Source organism: Symphalangus syndactylus, chromosome 1 (assembly GCF_028878055.3).
Source record: "Symphalangus syndactylus isolate Jambi chromosome 1, NHGRI_mSymSyn1-v2.1_pri, whole genome shotgun sequence".
NCBI classification, from domain to species: domain Eukaryota; kingdom Metazoa; phylum Chordata; class Mammalia; order Primates; family Hylobatidae; genus Symphalangus; species Symphalangus syndactylus.
Window position 1 is genome coordinate 153460933 of NC_072423.2, and position 22931 is coordinate 153483863.

A 22931-nucleotide genomic window follows, 5' to 3' on the forward strand; every position below is an offset into this window, starting at 1 on the left:
CCACGCTAAACTTACCGCTTCTCCTGACCTCTCAGCCCCTACCGTTCCTGGAAGGGCCAGTCCAATAGACCTACAAGAGTCCATCCTTCTCTTCGTCATCTGGGCCCCAGCTCAAATGCCACTCATCTGCAAGGGGTCTACCTCACTCCTACTCTCCATACTCACCCTGTTTTCTTCATTGCATTTACCACCATAAGGATTTTTAAAGAAACTGTTGCCTGTCTTCTCCCTTAAATGTTAAGTCCCACAAGGGCAAAGGCTATACATTCCTGTCAGTTGCTGTACCTGCAGTACCTAGAGTATGCTCGGCATATGACAAGTGTGTAGCAAATATCTACTGGGTAAATGAATGAATGACCTGATACCATGTGGTTATTTCAAGAAAGTAGCTCAGTCTCATAATACAGCAGTTCTCAAACATATTTTTTCTGCTCTGATATTTGACTGGAGACATTCACATCGCTGGTACTTCTCTAGGACATCCTAAGAATGTGTCACAGACAAGAAAGTCTGCCGTTTATGTGTGACTCTTACCAAACCGACTTCTGTTTCCCATCAAGGAAATGTGTAAAAGGATATTACAGGTGGTGTGTCCCTCTTCCAAAATGCTCGAGACCAGAAATGTTTTGAATTCCAGATTTTTTTTTTTGCGGGGGGGAGGGCATTTTTGGAATGGACAATGAAAGATCTTGAAGATAGGACCAGAGTCTAAAACGAAAATTCATTTATGTTTCATCTGCAATAGCCTAGAGGTAATTTTATACAATGTTTTAAATAATTCTGTGCACAGACTGGTGTGATTGCCAGGTGTGACAGCATGACTGCAGTCCCAGCTACACAGGAGGCTGAGGTGGGAAGATTGCTTGAGGCCAGGAGTTAAATGCTGCAATGAGCTATGATCACAGCACTGTACACCAGCCTGGGCAACAGAGCCAAACTCTGTTTCAAAAAATAAACAAATAAATTTTGTGCATGAAACAAAGTTTGTGTACATGTAACCATCAGATAGCAGATGTGTCACTATCTCAGCCCGTACCCCCATGTGGACAATCAGTGGTTGTGTGGCATCACCCTCATTCCTGACTGATTTTTTTTTTTTTTTTTTTTTGAGACAGTCTCTCTGTCGCCCAGGCTGGAGTGCAGTGGTGCAATCTTGGCTCACTGCAACCTCCACCTCCTGGGCTTAAGCGATTCTCCTGCCTTAGCCTCCGAAGTAGCTGGGACTACATGCATGTGCCATCATGCCTGGCTAATTTTTGTAATTTTAGTAGAGATGGGGTTTTGCCATGTTGGCCAGGCTGGTGTTGAACTCCTGGTCTCAAGTAATCTGCCTGCCTTCGCCTCCCAAAGTGCTGGGATTACAGGCATGAGCCACTGTGCCTGGCCCTGACTCTGAATTTATACACTACCAACAAGCAATCATTTCATTACACTTATTCACACATAGGTACTTAACAGTAAAAAATAAGACATGCCATTAACACAGTGAAGACTGATGTGCTCAGGGGAGCTAAGCAGCCAGAGCTGTTGAACAACAGCAGCAACAACAAACAACAGCAGGCCTCTGGTCTCCCAACCAAGCTGTGCTTTGATTCAAAGGTTATGGGACACTGCATTTTACATTTTAGGTGAGAAGGAACATGAGAAGCAGTTACTGGCCCAGGAAGCGGGTCCTCTGGAGCCAAGGAGGCATTCTACTGGGTGGCTTTTTTTTTTTTTTTTTTTTTTGAGACGGAGTCTCGCTCTGTTGCCCAGGCTGGAGTGCAGTGGCGCAATCTCGGCTCACTGCAAGCTCCGCCTCCTGGGTTCACGCCATTCTCCTGCCTCAGCCTCTCCAAGTAGCTGGGACTACAGGCGCCCGCCACCATGCCCGGCTAATTTTTTGTATTTTTAGTAGAGACGGGGTTTCACTGTGGTCGCTGGGTGGCTTTTTAATGGTATCTGCCCCGCTAACAATGGTCGTAGAATTTTTAATGGTATCCGCCTCACTAACAATGGTCTTAGAATCGACAGCTGCTTTCTGTTGGTTCAGTGTACACAAACTTTGTTTCATGCACAAAATATTTACTTAGTTTTTTTGTTTTTTTTGAGACAGGGCCTCGCTCTGTATCCCAGGCTGGTGTGCAGTGGCATGATCACGGCTCACTGCAGCCTCTAACTCCTGGGCTCAGGCAAGACTCTTACTTCGGCCTCCCACGCAGCTGGGACTATAGTCATGTGTCACCATGCCTGGCTAATTTTTTTTCTTTCTTTTTTGTCTTAAGAGTCTCTCTTTGATTTTATAAGCTGACATGATTTCTTGTTCTGTTGTGAATGCACACTGCTCTAGGCCTCAGTTAACCCATCACACGTGCTCCACGCTGTCCACGGGTGCTTTTTCTGCAGTGTTAACGTCATCTTCACAGTTGGTATCATCATGAACACCTTGATTCAGAACCATTCTGGCTATTTACCCATCAGTCACTGAAATGAACAACTGGAGCCTCATTATCAATGTTAAAAACGACATTAGTGTCTACTTCTTCCAGCTGACTGATGAACTCTGAAGGTATATTTTTTCCATAGGTAAGGAGGTCAGACATCCTTTTCTTCTCACTTGACAAGCTGAATTCTTCTAAATCACCACCTTGTTCATCATCATCACTGAACACAGTCGTAGGCCAGAGGTCACGCCAGGCACGCACAGCTGTGTCTTTAGTCACTGTGTTGCAAGCGTTGGCAACAGCATATGTAGCATCCTTCATGCTCAACTCCTGAAAATCTTCTGCACCTACACCTCCGTTCACTGCTGCGAGCGTGCAATTCAAGAAAGTGTTTTTATATTTACTTTCCATGCATCTAAAGATACCTGGTTACATGGCTGAACTAGTGAAGTCACGTTTGGAGGAAAGTACACAGCATCAATATTATCTTTGATGAGAATTTCAGCTGGAGGATGAGCAGAACAGTAGTCAAGGCATAAGAAAATCTTGCTGTCATCATCCGGTCCAACTCTCCTGCAGCAAGCACAAGAGGCCTGTACAAAATGTTTGTAAAACCGGTCAGAAAAGATGTCCCTGGTGATCTACGCCTTTTTGTTAGCATAATAATGGACTGGTAAGAAATTTACTCCTGAAAACAGCACGGACAAAAGCTTTTGCGCATGAGAGCAAGTTTACACTTAGGCGTGCTTGCTGCATTTGCACAGCACTGCACAGTCATTCTGTCCTTGGCATCCTTACTTCCTGTAGGGGCTGTCCCATCAGCTGTAGTCAGCATCTTTCTGGGGCAATAGCACCCAAATGGTCATGTCTCATCAGCAATACAGACTAGTTCTGGCATCAGATTTTCATCAGCGATAATCTTGGCAAACTCGTCAATGAGTTTTGATGCTGCCTTGTGATCTGCATGCTTTAAAACTCGAATTCCATGTCATTTCTTAAATTTCTGCAACCAGTCTGTTGAATATTCACATTTCCCTTCAATTTTCGGTTCTTCGGGATAGATCTTCGCTTGTTTCATGATCAGCATACCACTGAGTGGCACGGGTTCACTGTGATGCCTTCAGATCTAGTTTTTCAGTACACGATTGACATCTTCATTTTTAGCTTTACATAGAGTTTTTCTATTTTTCATTAACTTCTGCTCATCACATTCAGCATAGAACTTCAAAAGTGTATCCTTCTGTTCCTTCAGGTCATATATGATGGTCATCCCAACACTATAATCTTCTGTAAGACGTTTCACACTTATACTGCTGTTCAGTTCCTTCAACAAGTTGACTGTTTGTGCTAGTGATAAACATAAATTCTTCCTCTTTTTCTGATCACTGTTACACATAGGGGGATCTGCAGGCCTTTTTGACATTTTCAGTAATACTTTTACATGATACTGCATAGAATAAGCAAAAAACCACAGTGAGTAATGAATGGAGTTCTTGGCCCCACATGAGGTGTCATGGGGAAATTGCAGTGGGTGCGTCCAGCCTGCACACATGCCATTTTATTATGCGTTGTGGGCATGCTTGTGTGGGGGAATTTGGGTGTGCATGGAAAGGTTACACTACAGTTGAGGGCGGCTGGGTGGGTATTTTTTTTCCCCTTGGGGACACTAAATCAACTGTGTCGTGCACCTGTGCTTTGACTATGCCCTGTCACATGAGGTCAGGTGTGGAATTTTCCACTTGTGTTGACCGGTTGGCACTCAAAAAGTTTAGGATATTGGAGCATTTCACATTAAAATTAGGAATGTTTGGCCTGTATTACATGGCTCGCCTTGAATCCACTATTACTTACTATTTTTTCTATTACATTTTATAATTGTTTATCATTGGGTATACAAATGCTAATGATTTCAGTGAGTGGATCTTATAAAGAGTAATTTTGCTGAATGAGTTTTAACAGTTTATTGACTCTCTTTGATGTTTCTATTTAGACAACTGTATCACATGCAAACAAAATGTGTCCCTTCCTGTATAATTCTTACACTTTTTTTTCTCATTTTATTCCCTTGACTAGGAATCATAGAACACTGTTGAAGAGTAAGAGTAATAGCATTCATGTGTGTCTTATAACTGATTTAAACCTTAAACTAAGGTTTTCACCATTCAGTATTTGTTGTACATTTTTTATAGATAACCTCCATAGTTAAGAAAGTTATCTATTCCTGGTTTCTGAAGAGTTTTTGTTTTTTTTTTTAAATCATTACTGGGCATTGAATCTTCCCTACTGCTTTTTAACACCGCTAAGAAAATTAATGGTTTAGAAAAAAGACAATGCTCTTCATTTATCCTTTCATTCTTAGGTGAAACCACACTTGGTTATGTGTGTGCCAGATTTGACTTATGAAATATCTTATTTCGGAATTTTTTTCTTTCTTCTTAGATGGAGTCTCACTCTGTTGCCTAGGCTGGAGTGCAATGGCGCAATCTTGGCTCACTGCAACCTCTTTCTCCCAGGTTTAAGCGGTTCTGCTGCCTCAGCTTCCCGAGTAGCTGGGACTACAGGCATGTGCCAACACGCCCGGCTAATTTTTTGTATTTTTAGTAGTGATGGGGTTTCACTGTGTTAGCCAGGATGGTCTCGATCTGCTGACCTTGTGATCCGCCCGCCTCAGCCTTCCAAAGTGTTGGGATTACAGGTGTGAGCCACCGCACTCAGCCTCAGATTTTTATGTACTTGTTTACAAATGAGTTTTTTAAACCAGTATTAGGTCAAGATCATGCTAGCCTTGTAAAATGAGGTGAATAGATTTCTTTTTTTTTTCCTGTAAAACTTTATAATGTTTGGTAAAACTTACTACTAAAACTATCTGTGGAGGGTGCCTTTAAAAGTTTGACAGACATAACATAAAATTTACCATATTAGCTATGTTTTAAGTGTCCACTTCAGTGGCATGAAGTACATTCGCAATCCTGTGTAGCCATCGTTACTATTTAATTTCTAGAATGTTCTCATTATCCAAAACTGAGTCTCTGTAGCCATTAAACAATAATTCTCCGCTCCCTTCCTGCCTACTCCACCCTTGGTAACTCAACTATACTTTGTCTCTGTGACTTGGTCTATTCTAAGTTCCTCTTATAAGTATAGTCATATGATATTTGTCCTTTTGTTTCTGGCTTATTTCACTTAACATGATGTTTTCAAAGTTCATCCACAGCGTTACATGTATCAGAATCTCCTTCCTTTTTAAGGGTGAATAATATTCCACTGTATGGATAGACCACATTTTGTTTATTATGCATCCACTGAAGAACACTTGGGCTTCTGCCTTTTGCTATAAATGTGGATGTACAATTATTCTTTTGAGATCCTCCTTTCAATTTTTTGGATATATACCCAGAAGGGGAATTGTTGGATCACACAGTAATTCTACTTTTCATTTTTTGATGAACTGCCACACTGTTTTCTATTGTGGCAACAATATCTTACATTCTCAACATTACTTGAGGACAGACACAAGGGTTCCAATTTTCTACATCCTTACCAACACTTGTTATTTTCTGTTGTTTTTGTTGTTGTTGTTGTTTGTTTATAGTAGCAATCATAATGGGTGTGAGGTGCTATCTCATTGTGGTTTTGATTTGCATTTTCCTAATGATTAGTAATGTTAAGCACCTTTTCATTTGCCTATTGGACATTTATATCATCTTTTTTGAAGAAATGTTTATTCAAGTTCTTTGCTTGCTTTGAAATCGGGTTTTTTTTTGTTGTTGAGTTGCAGGAGTTCTTTATATATTGTGAAGATTAACCTGCTATTTGCAAATATTTTCCCCTATTCCATAGATTGCTTTTCACTCTGTTGACGGTATCCTTTGATGCACTGAAGTCTTTAATTTGTATATAGTCCAATTTATCTATTTTTACCTTAATTGCCTCTCCGTGGCTTTCATGAGCCATGGCCACCTCTTGCCCACCTTGCATGTTATGTGAGACAGAGATGACGATCAATCCTTCAGGTATGAACCAGCCAGACTAGAACAAATCATGTCTGGTCTGCTCCCTGCAGCTGGAGGAAGGGAACTGGGAACTGGGTTGCCACCATATGCCACAAAACTTTCCTGCGGACTTGAAGATGGCTTTCCTCGATCAGGCATTTGCCTGGTTGCTGTATACGTTTGGTGGTTGTTCAGAGCACCTGCAGCATCGTTGCAGACAGCTTCTGCCTGGTTTTAGTGGTTTCTGTGGTGGATGAGAGCTTAGAGTTTCCTCTTCTGTCATCTTGCTACCATTCCCATGTGCAGGTGCCTTTTTAGTGGCTGGTGAGAGGAATACTTTTGATTGCCATTAAAATTGTTACTTAAAAATTTTTTTTTGTTGATACATAATTGCTTTTTTCGTTTTTGTTTGTTTTGTTTTTTTTGGGACAGAGTTTTGCTCTAGTTGCCCAGGCTAGAGTGCAATGGCACGATCTCGGCTCACTGCAACCTCCGCTTCCCAGGTTCAAGTGATTCTCCTGCCTCAGCCTCCCAAGTAGCTGGGATCACAGGCATGCACTACCATGCTTGGCTAATTTTGTATTTTTAGTAAAGACAGGGTTTCCCCGTGTTGGTCAGGCTGGTCTCTAGTTCCTGACCTCAAGTGATCTGTCCACTTCAGCCTCCCAAAGTATTGGGATTACAGGCGTGAGCCACTGCGCCCAGCTGATATACATATTTTACCTACTTAATTTTTTTAACGCTTGAGCTTGTTTAGATTTTCTATTTCTTGAATCAATTTTGGTAACATTTTTCTAAAAATTATCCATCTTACCTGTTTTCACATTTATTGGTATGAAATTGTTCATCACACTCTCTTATGATTTTAAAATATCCTTACAATAGCTGCAGTGACTGCTCCAATTTCATTCTTAGTATTTCTCATGGAATCCTATCTCTTCCCTTCTTTTTCAACATTGTCAGGATTTTTACTATTTATAAGTTTTTCCCAGCCAAAGAACTCAGTTTTTTGCTATTGTGAGCCTCTTATTTGCCTTGCTGCCATTTTGCTAACATTTGATACTGTCTTTTTTATTTCTTTCCTCCTATGTTCTTCAGCATTACTTTACTGCCATGCATTTATTTTCAAGCACCAACATTTAAGAAAAATTGATTAAAAAATACAATCTGATCATTTCATCCAACTACTTTTTTTCTCTTGCTCCAAACTGGGGAAGTTTGTGGAACACCAGGTTCTGTGGTATACAGTCTGAGACCACGACAGTCAGTGGCTGTGTATTCCACTTGGTGGGCGCAGCATAAGATCCTGCTTCTTACCAAGAAAGATTCTAAACTGAAAATCAGGGGCCGGGACTGGGGTTCTGGGTCTTTTGGTAATTCACTGCATGACTCTGGCCTAGAAACTCAGAGGCCCTCAGTTTCCTGCTGTCTAAAAGCAGATTTCCACAGGTGATCTCAGAATTCATTTTGGGCTGAACTAGTTTGCTCAGGCTACCGTAACAAAATGCCACAGGGTGGGTGGCTTCACCAGCAGACACTTATTTTTTCACAGTTCTGGAGGGCGGGAAGTCCAAGACCCGGGTGTCACAGGGGTTAGTTTCTCCCGAGGCTTCCTGAGAGATGGCTCGGGTTGCAGACGGCCACCTTCTCCCTGTGTGCTCACTTGGACTCTTCTCTGTGCAAACACATCTTTGGTGTTTCTTTGTGTTCCTTTATTTTATTTTTATTTTTAGATGGAGTTTTGCTCTGTTGCACAGGCTGGAGTGCAGTGGTGGGATCATGGCTCACTGCAACCTCCGCCTCTCGGGTTCAAGGGATTCTCCTGCCTCAGCCTCCCGAGTAGCTGGGATTGTAGGTGCCCACAACCATGCCCAGCTAATTTTACATTTTTAGTAGAGATGGGGTTTCACCATGTTGGACACGCTGGTCCCAAACTCCTGACCTCAAGTGATCTGCCGGCCCTGGCCTCCCAAAGTGCTGGGATTATAGGCATGAGCCACCATGCCTGGCCTCTTCCTCTTCATATAAGGACACCAGTCATATTGGATTAGGGCCTTATGATCTCATGTTACCTTATTTATGTCTTTAAAGGCCCTAGCTCCAGACACAATCATGTTCTAAGGATCGGGAAGGCTTCAAGCTATGAATTCTGGGGAGACAAAATTCAGCCCATAACATGAGCTCTGTCACTTTAGGTCACTGAAGGTTCAACACTGACTGCCTAATATGCAACAATAAAAAGGAACGCAAGTTCAGCAGACTCCACACACACAGGAAAGTCTCTCCTACAGTCGTGACCCAAAGCATAAATTAAGGTGGTCAATAAGCAAAGACAGCCTAAAACCCAGGGCAGCTTCCCATTAGGAGGTTGAGCTTTGAAGTTTCTTTTATGTCCATTAACCTTTCTGATCCTCAGAGCTGCAAGGCAGCTGTGACACACTTGAGCATTCACCCCTAAGCACGGGAGTATTTGCGGGGGGCTTTGTGAATTTGTACAGCAAAATAGTCTTCAAGGTTTCCTGCCACAACCAAAATGCTTGGAGCAGCATATACCTGGCTGGTTTCACTTCTCAAACCAACTACCACATTTCTAATAGACATAAAAAGTTGCCTTGTCTACAATATTTCTTATTCTGAATTGAATACTGACTCCTGTGTTCTAGGATTTTTTTGGTCTGCTTTTAATATGCGTTTTTTTTTTGAGACAGAGTCTCGCCCTGTCGCCCAGGCTGGAGTGCAGTGGCGCGATCTCAGCTCACTGCAAGCTCTGCCTCCCAGGTTCACGCATTCTCCTGCCTCAGCCTCCCGAGTAGCTGGGACTACAGGTGCCCGCCACTACGCCCAGCTAATTTTTTTGTATTTTTAGTAGAGACGGGGTTTCACTGTGTTAGCCAGGATGGTCTCCATCTCCTGACCTCGTGATCTGCTCGCCTCGGCCTCCCAAAGTGCTGGGATTACAGGCGTGAGCCACTGCGACCGGCCTTAATAATGCTTTTAAACGTTTACATCTCTGATGCAATTCACATCCAGTGAGTTTAGTTCTATTGGCATAAATTTAATGACGGGGACGCAACAGTTTAGGAAGTTTCAAAGATAACCATCCAGGACCATTAGTTTGACCAATAAATGCAATAAAGGGAGTGCTTAGAAATTCATTTTCTGAGCAAACCTTTCCAAAGCTAATGGTAAAATACTGTTTTAGGAGCTAGCAGTTAATTTTTTTTTAAAACCCACTAATGTTTATATAAATATATATCTATATATAAACATATATATATTTTTAGACAGGTTCTCACTCTGTTGCACAGGCTGGAGTACAGTGGCATGATCACAGCTCACTGCAGCACTGACCTCCCTGAGCTCAGGTGATCCTCCCACCTTAGCCTCCCATGTAGCTGGAACTATAGGCTTGCACCACCATGCTTGCTAATTATTGTATTTTTTTGTACAGAGGAGATTTTACCATGTTGCCCAGGCTGGACTCGAACTGCTGGGCTCAAACGACCTACCCGCCTCGGCCTCCTAAAGTGCTGGGATTACAGGCATGGGCCACTGCGCCCGGCTGAGATATATATAGATATAGATATAGATATAGATATAGATATAGATATAGATATAGATATATATGCCTAAACGTATCAGATGTTGACATTACCAAATCCCACCAGTTTTAGTTCTCATTCATTTATATCCTGGTAGATTTCATCTGTTTTGAGGACAACTCAAAGGAAAAATAATTCTTCATATTGTCTGAATTGTGTCTTCGAATTCTACAAACATTTTCTGAGTGGTTGCTGAGCTCCTGGGAGTGGAAACCTGGGTGGGGATAAAATGAGGCTGTCCTTGGAGGAGAGGGGCTGGAAGGGGGCAGTCCCCGTCCTCACTCTCCTCTCTGCCACTCTCCACAGCTTCTGCAGATGGCCACCCCTCTCTGCAACTGGTTCCTTATCGAGGCAATGGAAATGTGGACTGTGGTGAGTCTGATCAAGCCTCACGTATCTATTGAATCAGGAAGCCCGAAGGCCTGAGGCCTCCCGAGTGGCCCCATGGGAGCGTCGTGCATTTCTCTGGTCAGTCATTAGGGGAAACGATGAATGAGCCAGGCCAGCATGAGAAGGCCTGCATGCTATCAGGGATCTTTTTCCTGAAAACATCAACATGGGGACATGTTCAAACCAAATTTTCTTTATAAGTTAAAATCAGGCGGAGGCTAAACTTTTTTTTTTTTGGCAATGCTGTTGAGAATATTACATTATGTTCCCACAATAGCATATATGTATGTCTTATCACTTGAATGGAGCCCAGACAATAAAAGGGTGCCTGAGATTGGAAATACGCCTATGAGAAAGGCCAAGCCAGCCTTTCGTGATGACAGCAGCAGGGAGGGAAGAGTGCACAGAGCTGACCACAGCACAAATGTCACAGACCCTTGAGGACAGTGCCAGGGCTCAGAGCTCCACCCAAGAGCTTGCCATCCTCACCCCGGCCAAGTTCCTTCAGACCCCAGGATCTTCGTTTCGTGACTTGTAAAATGAGAATTATATGTTATGGGAGTGTTAGGGGGAAAATGCAACCATTAGCAAATGCTTTCAAATATAATATGTATTACCGATATCAGGTAAAGGTAACAACTCATTTCCTAGGGCCAGGAATTTGATTTTTGTTTTCCTGTTTATTTTTATCCATATTCAACCACCCACAAATGTGCTCTCTCAAAAAGAAAAAAAAAAAAAACCAACAACAACCTCATTTCTCCTGGTTGAATGATTCATCAAGAATCTTGGCCCAAGTACAATACAGTTTCAGGGAAAAAAGACTCCAGGGAATGAATAGGGAATGTAATCATGACCTTTCCGATAACCCCGTTATTAGGCAACGCAGCGCAGATGAAATTCTCCAGGGAGCAAGTGAGTGAGGCGTGGCTTACATTTTGTATGCTGGGCCCTGTTTAGTGACTTGACACCTCCACTCCCTGTTCTATGCCAGCAAGGTGGGGCAGCTGGGGTGGCGGGCGAGCTGAGGGTCACCTCAGAGCTGAGGTCGAAAGAAATTCTTAGAAGTAAAATAATCACTAACAATTTTTATCTTCATAGATATGGAGTTGTTGGTCTTGAGATACAGACCGTGCGGGAACAAAAGGCTTGCGGGTGGACTGTGGTGCCAGGATGCTGCAGTGTCAGGGGAAGAGCTGTCGTTTTAGTGCCCACCTTCCTTTCCCTCCTCTGGCCAAAAAATACTAATAATAAGAAAGAAACGGAAAGAAAAGAAACTTCTCAGAGAGGTTCCCAGTGGCTAAAAAAGACTCCTGGTTCTCCACCCCTGTGAGTTCACGACATCTGCAAAACAAGACTGTTAAGCTACAGAAACAATATAAAGGTACTGAAAAATGATTCTTTCTTTTTCTTTGCAGAGATGCGGTCTTGCTCTGTTGCCTAGGCTGGAGTACAGCGGTGGGATCATAGCTCACTGCAGCCTTGAACTTATGGGCTCAAGCCAAGCTCCCACGTAGCTAAGACAACAGGCATGGGCCACCACGCCTGGCTCAAATTACTCTTAGATGCCCAGGGACCCTACCTTACAAAGCAGTTGATATTCCAGTTTGAATAAATTTAATTGTTTTTTTTTTTAGTATTGTCTTTTCATAACTTAATTTATTTAAACAAAGTAACTTTTTCTTTCAATTTGGTGCTTTAAAATGGTTTGACATATTCCTAGTTTTTCAATATTGCGAATTTTGAGAATGAAATATTGTCCAGAGAAGCATTTGTTATAATGGAAATTAAGGGGAGGAAAAAAAGTCTCCAAAAGACACAGTGTGCTTTGTCGAAGGGTCAGGGATGGTGAGGACACATCCATGGATACCGTCAATCTGCCACATTTAACAAGCCTACGCCTGCCACAGGGCATTTGCACTCTCTGTGTTTTCTCCTTTAACCAGCATGTGGGGTAAGCAAGGTGGAGGTTATGACTCTGTTTTATATGGGAAGTAAATGCATTCCACAGAAAATACGTGATTTCGGCCAGGCACGGTGGCTCACGCCTGTAATCCTAGCACTTTGGGAGGCCAAGGCAGGAGGATCACTTGAGGGTGGGGGTTTGAGACCAGCCTGGCCTACATGGTGAAACCTCATCTGTACTAAAAATACAAAAATTACCTGGGCATGGTGGCAGATGCCTGTAATCCCAGCTACTGGGAAGGCTGAGGCAGAAGAATCACTTGAACCCAGGAGGTTGCAGTGAGCTGAGATCTCATCACTGCACACTCCAGCCTGGTGACAGAGCGAGACTCCATCTCAGAAAAAAAAAAAAAAAAAAAGTACGTGATTTGTTTCTGGTTAGAGAATAAGCAAATGGCCAACCTGGACCTGGATGAGGAAAGAAACGCAATGCCTTGGACCATGTGTTCTGTAGGTTTACATGTGTATGTATGGACAGAAAGATAAACCTTCCTTTATTTGTACATAGTGGCAGCTACCAGATTGGAATTCAATTCACAAAGAGAAAAATACAAAAAAATCGACTTGTCTATTAAAGGATAATGTTTAGCAGAGGGTGAGAAGAGCCAGAAGTATGTACGGACAGAAAAACAAGCCCTCCTTTATTCATACATAGCTGCAGCTACTGGATTGGAATTCAATTCACAAAGAGAAAAATACAAGCCAATAAATACTTGAGAACTACGTGATCTTACATCTCAGAGAGTGTGGGCTAGAGAGGCCTGGTACACTGGAGACGCCCACTACACTGGAGACGCCCACTACACTGGGGTCCGGTGGCCAGCAAGTGAGGGGACCTGTCTCACATGGGTGAGGGCTGCAGCATACACAATACCCAGATGTTACCAAGGGCATACGCAGATGGCATAATTGGTGAGAAATCAGAAACAGGACACAAGTTATAGGAGGAAAGAAAAAGAGGCTGGGGCCTGTGGCCCAGCCCTGGAAGTCAGAGAACTCTGAAGGGCTTTGCGGGAATGAAGCCTTGGGGTTAAGCAGGTAGACATTTGCCTCCTGAAAACCCACAGGCGGGAGAGCCAAGCGGCAAAACAACTGGAGGAAGTGAGCAGCTGCCGAGCAAGCGTGACTCCACACAAGGACGCAGGAGCCACAGGAAGGGGCCGTCAGAGCCACCCAACCTGGAAACACGAGTGCAGAGGCAGGCTCGGGCCCTGCACGGCACATGCTTTCCAAACTCCAAAAAGATTGCTTGTTGATATGCACTGTGGATATCAATTGTGTGCACAGTTCCGTCAGCTGGCCCAGACATGCTTTCGGACCCAGTTCTGTTCTGCAGTCGGTGGCATTTTGATAATACACTTCTCCAAAAACACAAAACAGCAGCCTCTTTTCAGAACATAGGATGTTTTGAAGGTTATATTCTTGGTATTTAGAAAAGAGTAAACAGCCTCTTAGCTTTTGGACTGTGACTAAAATCATATATATATATATATTTTTGGAAGTTGGTTTCCAGGCAAAAGATGAATTACTGTGCACCAGAGTTAAAAAATTACTTTTGATTGCCACACTTTTAAAATATATGAAAGGATGACCATCAATTATGTAAAAGATATTTGTAAAATGTCCGTAGTTAGATACGAATGTATCTTGGACAAACAGAGTATCTACCTGTCTATTAAAGGATAATGTTTAGGAGGGGGTGAGAAAAGCCAGAAGTTTAGGATTTAGAGACGAGCAGAAGTACTAAGAAAGGAGACTGAATAAGAAACATGGAAGGAGATGGAAGCAAAGAGAGAGGAAAAGAATGAGAGAATGGGAGAGAGAGAGAGGATGTACCTCTAAAGTCAGGTAAGGATCTTGGCCCCAGGGGCTGAAACTAGAGTGATTCATTGTTATGGGCTGAATTGTGTCTGCCCAAAATTCATATGTTGATGTCTTAACCCTCAGTAACTCAGGATGAGACTGTATTTGGAGATGGAGCCTTGAAAAAGACAAGTTAAAATGATGCCACTGGCGCTAGGTGCAGTGGCTCACACCTGTAATCCCAGCACTTTGGGAAGCCAAAGCAGGAGGATCGCTTGAGCCCTGGAGTTTGAGACCATCGTGGGCGACACAGGGAGACCCCACCTCTACAAAACAAAAACAAAAACAAAAAAAAAACTGGGCATGGTGGCGTGCAGCTGTAGTTCCAGCTGCTTGGGAGGCTGAGGCAGGAGAATCACTTGAGCCAGAGAGGTTGAGGCTGCAGTGAGCCATGATCGTGCTACTGCACTCCAGCCTGGGTGACAGAAAGAGACACTGTCTCAAAAAAAATAAATAAAAGCAAATAAAACGATGCCATTGGATGAGCCCTAATCCAATCTGACTGGTATCCTTAGAGAAGAGAAAATTTGGACACACACAGAGACAGCAGGGATGTGTGTGCATGGAGGAGGGGCCACGTGAGGTCACAGGAAGAAGGCAGCTGTCTGCAAGCCCAGGAGAGAAGCCTCAGGGGAAAGCAATGCTGCTGATACCCCATCTTAGACTTCCAGCCTCCAGAACTGAGAGACGATGTGTGTTGCTTGAAGCCACCCAGCCTGTAGTATTTTGCGATGGCAGCCCAAGCAACCTAACATGTTTATCACAACCCCATGGAGGAGGGTGTGGCTTTCCCCACAGTGGAGCCCTAGGCTTGTCCTGCCACATATGACTCCAGTTCTAGCACACGCGCTGCCCCTGCCTCCTCCGCATTCCCCAGGCCATCCTTGCTTCACACTCTTCCTTAACCCTCTTCTCGGGGGATCACCTGCAAGTCTCCTGGAGCCCGCGTGTTAGCACGGCGTGGGGTTCCAGCCTCCTCTGATCACAGCTCAGCTCCTACCACCTCTTCCTCCCCAGAATCGCACACAGCGCCTGGTGCAACTCCATGAATGCCAGAGCGGGACATTACGGTCACACTGTGCTCACTTTGTGAAATAAAAGATGGAGTCGTTTTACGTCTTTAATGCCCTTTGAGCACATGAGCAGACGGAGTGATCACGAGATGTACCTGGGAGAGGAGATGGCACGGACGGGGGCTTGGGCCCTAATGCCGGGCGCTGCCAGGGACTCTTGAAGCAGGACAAGGAGGCACTGGGGAGGGGGGGTCTAAGAGGGGTGCCTGGAGAGCCTGTGCACACAGGGGTGGCTTTGGGTAGACTGGGTTTTTCACATGAGCCAGGGAAGTCAAGTGGGGAAGTCCAGTTAGAGTTCCCATTTCCTTGTGAACTGTACTTCTGCTAACAGCAAGGAGCGGGAATGCCGAGGGTGACCACGTGACGCTGGCAGGGCAGATGCTGGAGGCTGAGACATCAACCCAGGTGCCCCAGCTGCGTGGAAGGGGGTGTGAGCGTGACGCCGCCCTCCCTGGAAACCTGTCCATAGATCTGGACCCCACAACAGTGTCTCTGTGCCTAGATTCTTACCTAAGACCCATAGAGCTGGACCCCACAGCAGTGTCTCTGTGCCTAGATTCTTACCTAAGACCCATAGAGCTGGACCCCACAGCAGTGTCTCTGTGCCTAGATTCTTACCTAGGACCCATTTCTCAGACAGATACTTGACTGTTGCTTTCTTCTTTCCGCTGTAGGGCCCGATGACGATGCTGGCCTGGCGGGGGACTTGGCTGACCCGGCCTCCACACAGGTGGACTAGTTCACAGAGCTTGGCCACTGGGGGGCTGCTGGCAGGCGAGACAAACATCACTGGCTGGTCGGCAAAGAGGGTTCCGCGATACGGCCCTGCAGACAAGTGGCACTCACTTCGGCACAGCTGTGGGGCAGACAGAGAGAGAATTACGGAGGTGGGACCACTCCAGTCTCCATAGCGTAGGTGAACTGTTGCGGTTTACTTCCTTTTTTATGAAAAGAATAGACTGAATGTAAGGCTGCCATGCTCCTGTGAATTTTGAATTCTGAGAATCCAGAGAAGATGATGACATTAATGACATAAAACTGACATTTTCTGAAGTAGCCATGAGTAAAACTTCAAGGAAACAAATTAGAAAAAAAAAAAAGTGTAGGCCTCTGAGTTATTACAAATCCTCAAACAAAATATTGAAAAGCAACGGTTAGCAGAGCAGAGCAGAGCCGTAGCTAGGCTGAACGCTCACTAAAGTAACTTGGTGACGTGTGCAAGTGACGACAACATTCTAATGCACTGCAAATATGCTGGAAGAGCGTCATTCAATCCAGCGCGCTCCAGGCTCTTGGCAGAAAAGGACTTCTGTAGGATCTAAGAAGTGCTGTAAATCCAATACCATGGTTTGGATGGGGAAAGGGAGAGTGAAGCAATGCAAAAGTAGAATTCCTAGAGCCATTCCCGAACACACTGGGTTTAGGGGAGAGAGGTGTCTCGAGGTTGTTTCAATGAGCTGTTAGGAAACATTTTAGAAGCAGGGATGTGAGACTGCTCTGCTTCTCATTCTGGCAATGTGTGGTCATCTGGTTGACTCAGAGGACTGCGGGAAGGCCCAGTTATTCTGAACACACATTTTCCTAACTATGGGTTGGTAAAGACTTCTTGAGTGGACACACCCTGAGAGATGTTATGGGTTATGTGCCATCCACGTTTTGTTTTGCATATTTGCCCTGCTTATTTTTCCTACAATATCTGAAATTAATGGTTCACACAAATTAGAGATTTGAGGGGATGTATTTTGGGGAAAGGATGAAGGGGACTTCTCAGAGGAGTATAACCTGGGGTGGGGTGGTCAGGGTCCTTTCAGTCAGGGGCAGCAGGCAAGGCTGACCTCTGAGGCAGGCAGGGGTAGGGTGGAGGTTGGGGGAAGAGCAGCAAAGAGTTAAGTTCCACAGCCCACATCACTCACAAAATCAGAGAAACAGTGAACTGTTCTTCTGCTAGGTTTTCACACTACTGTAATATTGAACAAAAGAGGACCCTACTGTGAAAATACAGCTCCAGCATCAGTGGGGTAGATCCAATCCACTTAAATATGCTCATGGAATTTGCTTTTTCTCTTCCCTTGTGTTGAATTTTATAGCATAATAAATACCGAGCCTCAGCAGCTTTCATGTGACTTGCAGGAGACAGTGGCAGCAGGGGCAAATGATTCTTCCTGGACGGTGACTTTGTGAGTATTTTTAGCAATATGTCCTGCGAGATAGGCAGTAGAAAGGGCTGTTGATTTAATTTGCAGACAAAGAGACTGAGCTGATGCAAGACAAGAGATTTGCCTTGGCAAAAGGTGAGTCACACTGCAAGAAAAAGCCATGGTCCCTAGCATCACGGCGCCAAGCTGCATGAAAATGGAATCAAGAAAGAGTATCTTTCATTTTCAAGTAGGACACACATACATTCAAAAAGTTAATCATGAAAGTATTTGGCCGGGTGTGGTGGCTCACACCTGTAATCCCAGCACTATGGGAGGCTGAGGCAGGCAGATCACAAGGTCAGGAGATCGAGATCATCCTGGCTAACATGGTGAAACCCCGTCTCTACTAAGAATACAAAAAAATTAGCCAGGCGTGGTGGTGGGTGCCTGTAGTTCCAGCTACTCGGGAGGCTGAGGCAGGAGAATGGTGTGAGCCAGGGAGGTGGAGCTTGTAGTGAGCCGAGATTGCACCACTGCACTCCAGCCTGGGCAATAAGAGCAAAACTCTATCTAAAGAAAAAAAAAGCTGTGTGCAGTGGCTCACGCCTGTAATCCCAGCACTTTAGGAGGCTGAGGCGAGTGGATCACTTGAGGTCAGGAGTTCGAGACCGGTCTGACCAACATGGAGAAACCCCATCTCTACTAAAAATACAAAAACTAGCTGAGCATTTTGGTGGGCACCTGTAGTCCCAACTACTTGGGAGGCTCAGGCAGGAGAATCACTTGAATCCAGCAGGTGGAGGTTGCAGTGAAAAGAAATGGTGCCACTGCGCTTCAGCCTGGGCAACACAGCAGGACTCTGTCTCAAAAAATAAAATAAAATAAAATAAAATAAAATAAAATAAAATAAAATAAAATAAAATAAAGTATTTGATTGTTGAAGCAATACGGAAGGGTATAAAGTAAAAAGGGGCTTTTCCTGTTAGACAGTCTTATCTGTGTCCTCTTTATTGGCAGAACAAAGACTTCTTCTGGGGACACCAACCTCCACCTGGCCATGTGTTCAAGCCCAAGGAGAAGTCCCAGCATTGGTCCGAGCTAATCCCGGTGATCGCAATGCAAATGACTGCACTAAGCATGGCACAGCTGGCCTCAATCCTGGCCAATGTGACCTGGGAATCAATCGCTGGTGGGATTCTGGGGGAGTTTTCTCACTATTATAAACAGATGCATAAGCAGAAATACTTCTGTTTGCTGGTCACTGTCATGTCTAATGCGATGCCTGGATCACTGAAACCCCCAGAGGCCATGGGACACGCTGAAAATGGCCCAGTGGGAAGGCGGAAAGCCCTGGGTCCTGAAAAACACTTGTAAGTCACTGACAGACCAAACTGAAATCATCCTTTATTTTGTCCTTTTTATGTCAGAAAAAAAACCCCTAAATTCTTTAAGTGACTTTTTTGTTAAGTTTTTGTTTCTAGAACCCCAAAGTATCCTAATAATAATAATTTTAAATAATCCACCTATTTTTGGAAATATCTTGTTCATCACTGAGATTATGAATAATAGATCAGTTCTCACCCCTGCCTCCCCCGCCATTTACCAGAGTTAACAACTGTGAAGAATTCTCTGTGTATTTTTAAAAATTCTGTAAAATGCACACACAACACACACATACACATTTATGATAATGGTTGTTCTTAACCAAAAAATGAGATCAAATCTCTATCTCACTATATGGATAAGCAGTAACTAAACCTTTTTGTAATGCAGTAAAAAAGGAGTCAACCTCTCGAATGTTTAGGATGGGACTTCAGTAGCTAGTTTCTTTGTGCCGTGACATTGCCTTCAGAATTCTGATCTTGGCCAATTTTCCTATCCAGCAAATAAAGCACATTTCCCCAACACTGGTACATTTTAAAAAGTTAGTTGTGAATTACAAGCTGCAAACCTTAGCTGCAGCAGGTGGTGTTCTCACTGTGTCACCACTGGCTCTCGCCAGGGAGCCTACGTGTTACCTGGAGATCAAGGTGAAAAGCCTCAAAGGCACAAATTCTGAAGTCAACTTGCTGTTGATTATTTTCATGGATTTTTCAACACCCTTGGTAACCGCAATTTACAGCAATGTGCTCTAAACTCTAACTTCAGCTGGGCAAAGTGGCTAACACCTGTAATCCCAGCACTTTGGGAGGCTGAGGTAGTTGGATTGCTTAAGCCCAGGAATTTGAGACCAGCCTGGGCAACATAGGGAGACCCCGTCTAGATAGATAGATAGATAGATAGATAGATAGATAGATAGATAGATAGATAGATAGATAATAGATAGATAGACAGACAGACAGATAGATAGATAGATAAGCAAGCCCGGTGTGGTGTCACATGCCTATAGTTCCCACTACTTGGGAGGCTGAGGTGGGAGGATCACTTGAGCCCAGCAGGTTGAGGCTGCAGTGAACTGTGATTGTGACCCTGCACTCCAGCCTGGGCGAGAGAGTGAGACCCTGTCTCAAAACAATACAACTCCCCACCCCCAACAAAAACCAATGATTCTAATTTCACTGCAAACCTTTACACACACATACACACATACACACACAGATGCATGCACACACCCCAGAAACAGGAGTGCGTGCAGGACATGCGGAGGGGACAGGTGTAAGTTGGGGAACGATGGCTGGGTGGCGTCGTGATGTTTTATTTTTGTTGTTACCTCAATGAAAACCTCAGAGATAACCAGGCTCATCTATTTATATATTGACCCAGGACTTTCTAGCTAAAAAAAGTTAAAAGATAATTTTTTAACAACCATAACTTTCGGGAAGCTGAGGCAGAAGAATGGCGTGAACCCGGGAGGAGAAGCTTGCAGTGAGCCGAGATCATGTCACTGTACTCCAGCCTGGGCGATAGAACGAGACTCCATCTCAAAAAAAAAACAAAAAACAAAAAAAAAAAACACACAAACACCCCCCGCCCCCCACAAAAAAAAAACCCATAACTTTCATACAGGTATAAAATAAACACAGTGTATTCATTTTACTTAACTCAGATGCTATAACTGGTTCAAAGGACAATCCGAAGAACACATCTATTGATTAGGAATACTGAAATAAACTTGCTAATGGACAAAAAAAGTTGGCTTCCCTGCAAGGTAAGAAGCACTCCCTCCACCAGACAGAATTCATTTCCTGCCCATAGACAAGCGTGTTTGCACTGCCAGCAGCTATTTACAACTTATGAAGCTGTAAAACAGCTCCCAAGCAATGAAGGCTGCAAGCAGATAAGCTGGCAGGCCGTGAGCAGGCCTCAAATGGAGTTTTTCAGTGAAGCACAAATGTTCCCCTACAGAACCCAAGATCTCTCTTTAAAAGAAATCATGAAAGAAGAGGGGATTACGTGGAGCTTATGGACTGCTCCAGGGTTAAGTCCTCCAAAATAAACAACAGGACCGCTCAGTAGTCAGAGTGAATTTTGGGTGGGGTTTGAAAGAGTTCCTGCTTTCCTCTGCTAATGGTGACATAAAATGTTCATTTCATACCCATGGATATACACTGATGCGTACATGTAAGTTGAGGAGGCAGTGGCAGAAGCCAGAAGCCTTTCTCTGCCATGAGCTCCTCCTAGGAGCCCTGGGTTGCAGAGGGTGAGGACTGCTAGGAAAGTCTGTCAGTTAGGGCTGAAGGGACATTAGCTTTGCTTTAAAACACATTGGCTGTGCTTACGTTTGTGTCTTCATCTGGTTTAATGGGTTTGAGCTCACACTCTCCAAATCTATTTACCTCCAAGCCAGTTAAGGCAGACTGTGTTGTTGACAAAGCTAAGCAGAACAGAATTTCCCCATGGCTTCTAGCTTCAAGGAATCCCAGCTATTTATCCATCACCAAGAAATGAAGCCCCATGGGTGGGTGATGGTTCATTTACTCCAGCCCAGGGTGTTGGATTTCAATTAGTGCATTTGCTTTTCCCTCTAGGTACAGCTCACCCTTTAAAGTTACTCCTTGGCTTTAAGATGCACTTTCCCGTCTCAACAACAATACAGGACGTGTCTTACAGGGCTGTAGTTCTCATTCACAGCATTCTTCCTCTGAGTGGTCCAGAAAACACTCGCGGGCCTTACAGTCAAGGCACCTTAGATTTAAAGTATGGAATACGTGAAAACTTCCTAACTGGTAAAGCGCTCAGTAATGCAAGCTCTGGGTGCAACTCAGTGGTTCTTAGCATAGTCAGAGTTATGCAATCATCAGCACAATCTACTCACACCCTCCTCAAGGTATTAAATAAATATTTCAGAATCCACAATGCGGCCAATCTCATTAATAACTTTATTGAATCCTGTAGCCCAGCACTCAGGGTCCTCTAAAACCCTGCCCTGCTTTCCCCTCCAATCGCAGTGCCCACTGTCTCTTTTAAATAGACTCTGTCCTCATCAAGCCTGTTCTCTGTCCCCCAAATATGCCATATCATTCCTCAATGCATGCATTTTTTCCCCCAGTTCCCTACAGTCTTATAATTAGTGGTTACACTAATCTATATGTGTGTTAAAACTCATAGAATTGTATACAAAAAAGTCAACTGTACTGTGTACATACATTTAAAAGATAAAATAAAATGTGTCCTTTTAATGCTTACATTGGTCTACTTTCCGTTTTTTCTTGGATCCTGGCAAGGCCTTCCTGTGCTTCCTAAGACAAAAAATCCTCCTCCCAGCGCCTGCCTCCTGCCCCCAACTCAGGGCTGAGCCACAGAATCAGTGCACTCATCCCCACATCACCCCCTGCAGAAGTACCTGCACATTCGCTTGTTGTGTTGTTAAGTGAACTCTCATTTCATTGTGAGTATCAGGCTAAGTTCTGAGGATGCAAAAATGCAGGGACATGGTCTTTGCTTCCTCAGGACACCCTAGAAGTTACAGACATTTCATGGACAGGAATGTGGGAGCCTGAGTGGGCTTGGGGCATTTAGGGAGGACTTCATGATGGTGGCATGTGACATGGAGTTGTGAGCAGAAAGACAGTTCCTCACGGAAAGCACACAGGAGCCCCTCAGGTCCTGAGACCTGGGTGTCTGAAGACCCATGGCATGCGTGAATGCAGCCCAGGGTCACTAGGAGTGAGGGGCGAGGGGATCGGCAGGCAATAATTGCAAGAGCTAAGTTGCTAAAACATTTACATGCACGCCAAGTGATGAGGTGTGGACCAGACCGTTCATGATTACGCAGTGTGAGCGTGGTTACTGCGGACCTCAGAAACCTGAGCAGACAAGGCCATGGGGGGATCCGTGTGTTAGGAGGCTCACTATGCAGGCAACGTGGAGGACAGATGGAGGGGTTGGGATCAGGAAGACCCAAGAGAAAGGGATGAAGTAGGGTGGGGTATGGGGTTGGGGAAGGGAGGGAGATTCAAGACAGAATGAAAAGTCAAACTCACCAGGAATCCAGTAATGTGACTGGCTTCCTATGTGCAAATGGGGAGGTGAACACTAAGATACC

At 44.3% G+C, this 22931-nt stretch overlaps 1 protein-coding gene and 1 long non-coding RNA gene across 12 annotated transcripts in view; one reads left to right on the top strand and one right to left on the bottom strand.

Moving 5' to 3' along the window:
- The window catches only part of LOC129487830 (uncharacterized), a 93226-nt gene extending 71155 nt beyond the window's left edge, over nt 1-22071 (top strand). The window contains exons 4-8 of the long non-coding RNA XR_008659474.2: nt 10324-10485; nt 11509-11791; nt 15983-16220; nt 17396-17485; nt 18464-22071. This is a non-coding gene — a long non-coding RNA (uncharacterized lncRNA). The remainder of the gene's footprint in view (nt 1-10323; nt 10486-11508; nt 11792-15982; nt 16221-17395; nt 17486-18463) is intronic.
- The window catches only part of MCPH1 (microcephalin 1), a 243065-nt gene that overhangs the window by 6457 nt on the left and 213677 nt on the right, over nt 1-22931 (bottom strand). For 8 of the 11 annotated variants that reach the window (XM_055289042.2, XM_063637962.1, XM_063637967.1 and 5 more), the window contains one exon: nt 15927-16164. In XM_055289042.2, coding sequence (XP_055145017.1) covers nt 15927-16164 — 238 coding nt within the window. Of the gene's footprint in view, nt 1-10914; nt 11652-11825; nt 16165-22931 lie in introns of those variants that run through there. The other 3 variants (XM_055289020.2, XM_063637961.1, XM_063637960.1) reach the window with 3 other exon arrangements.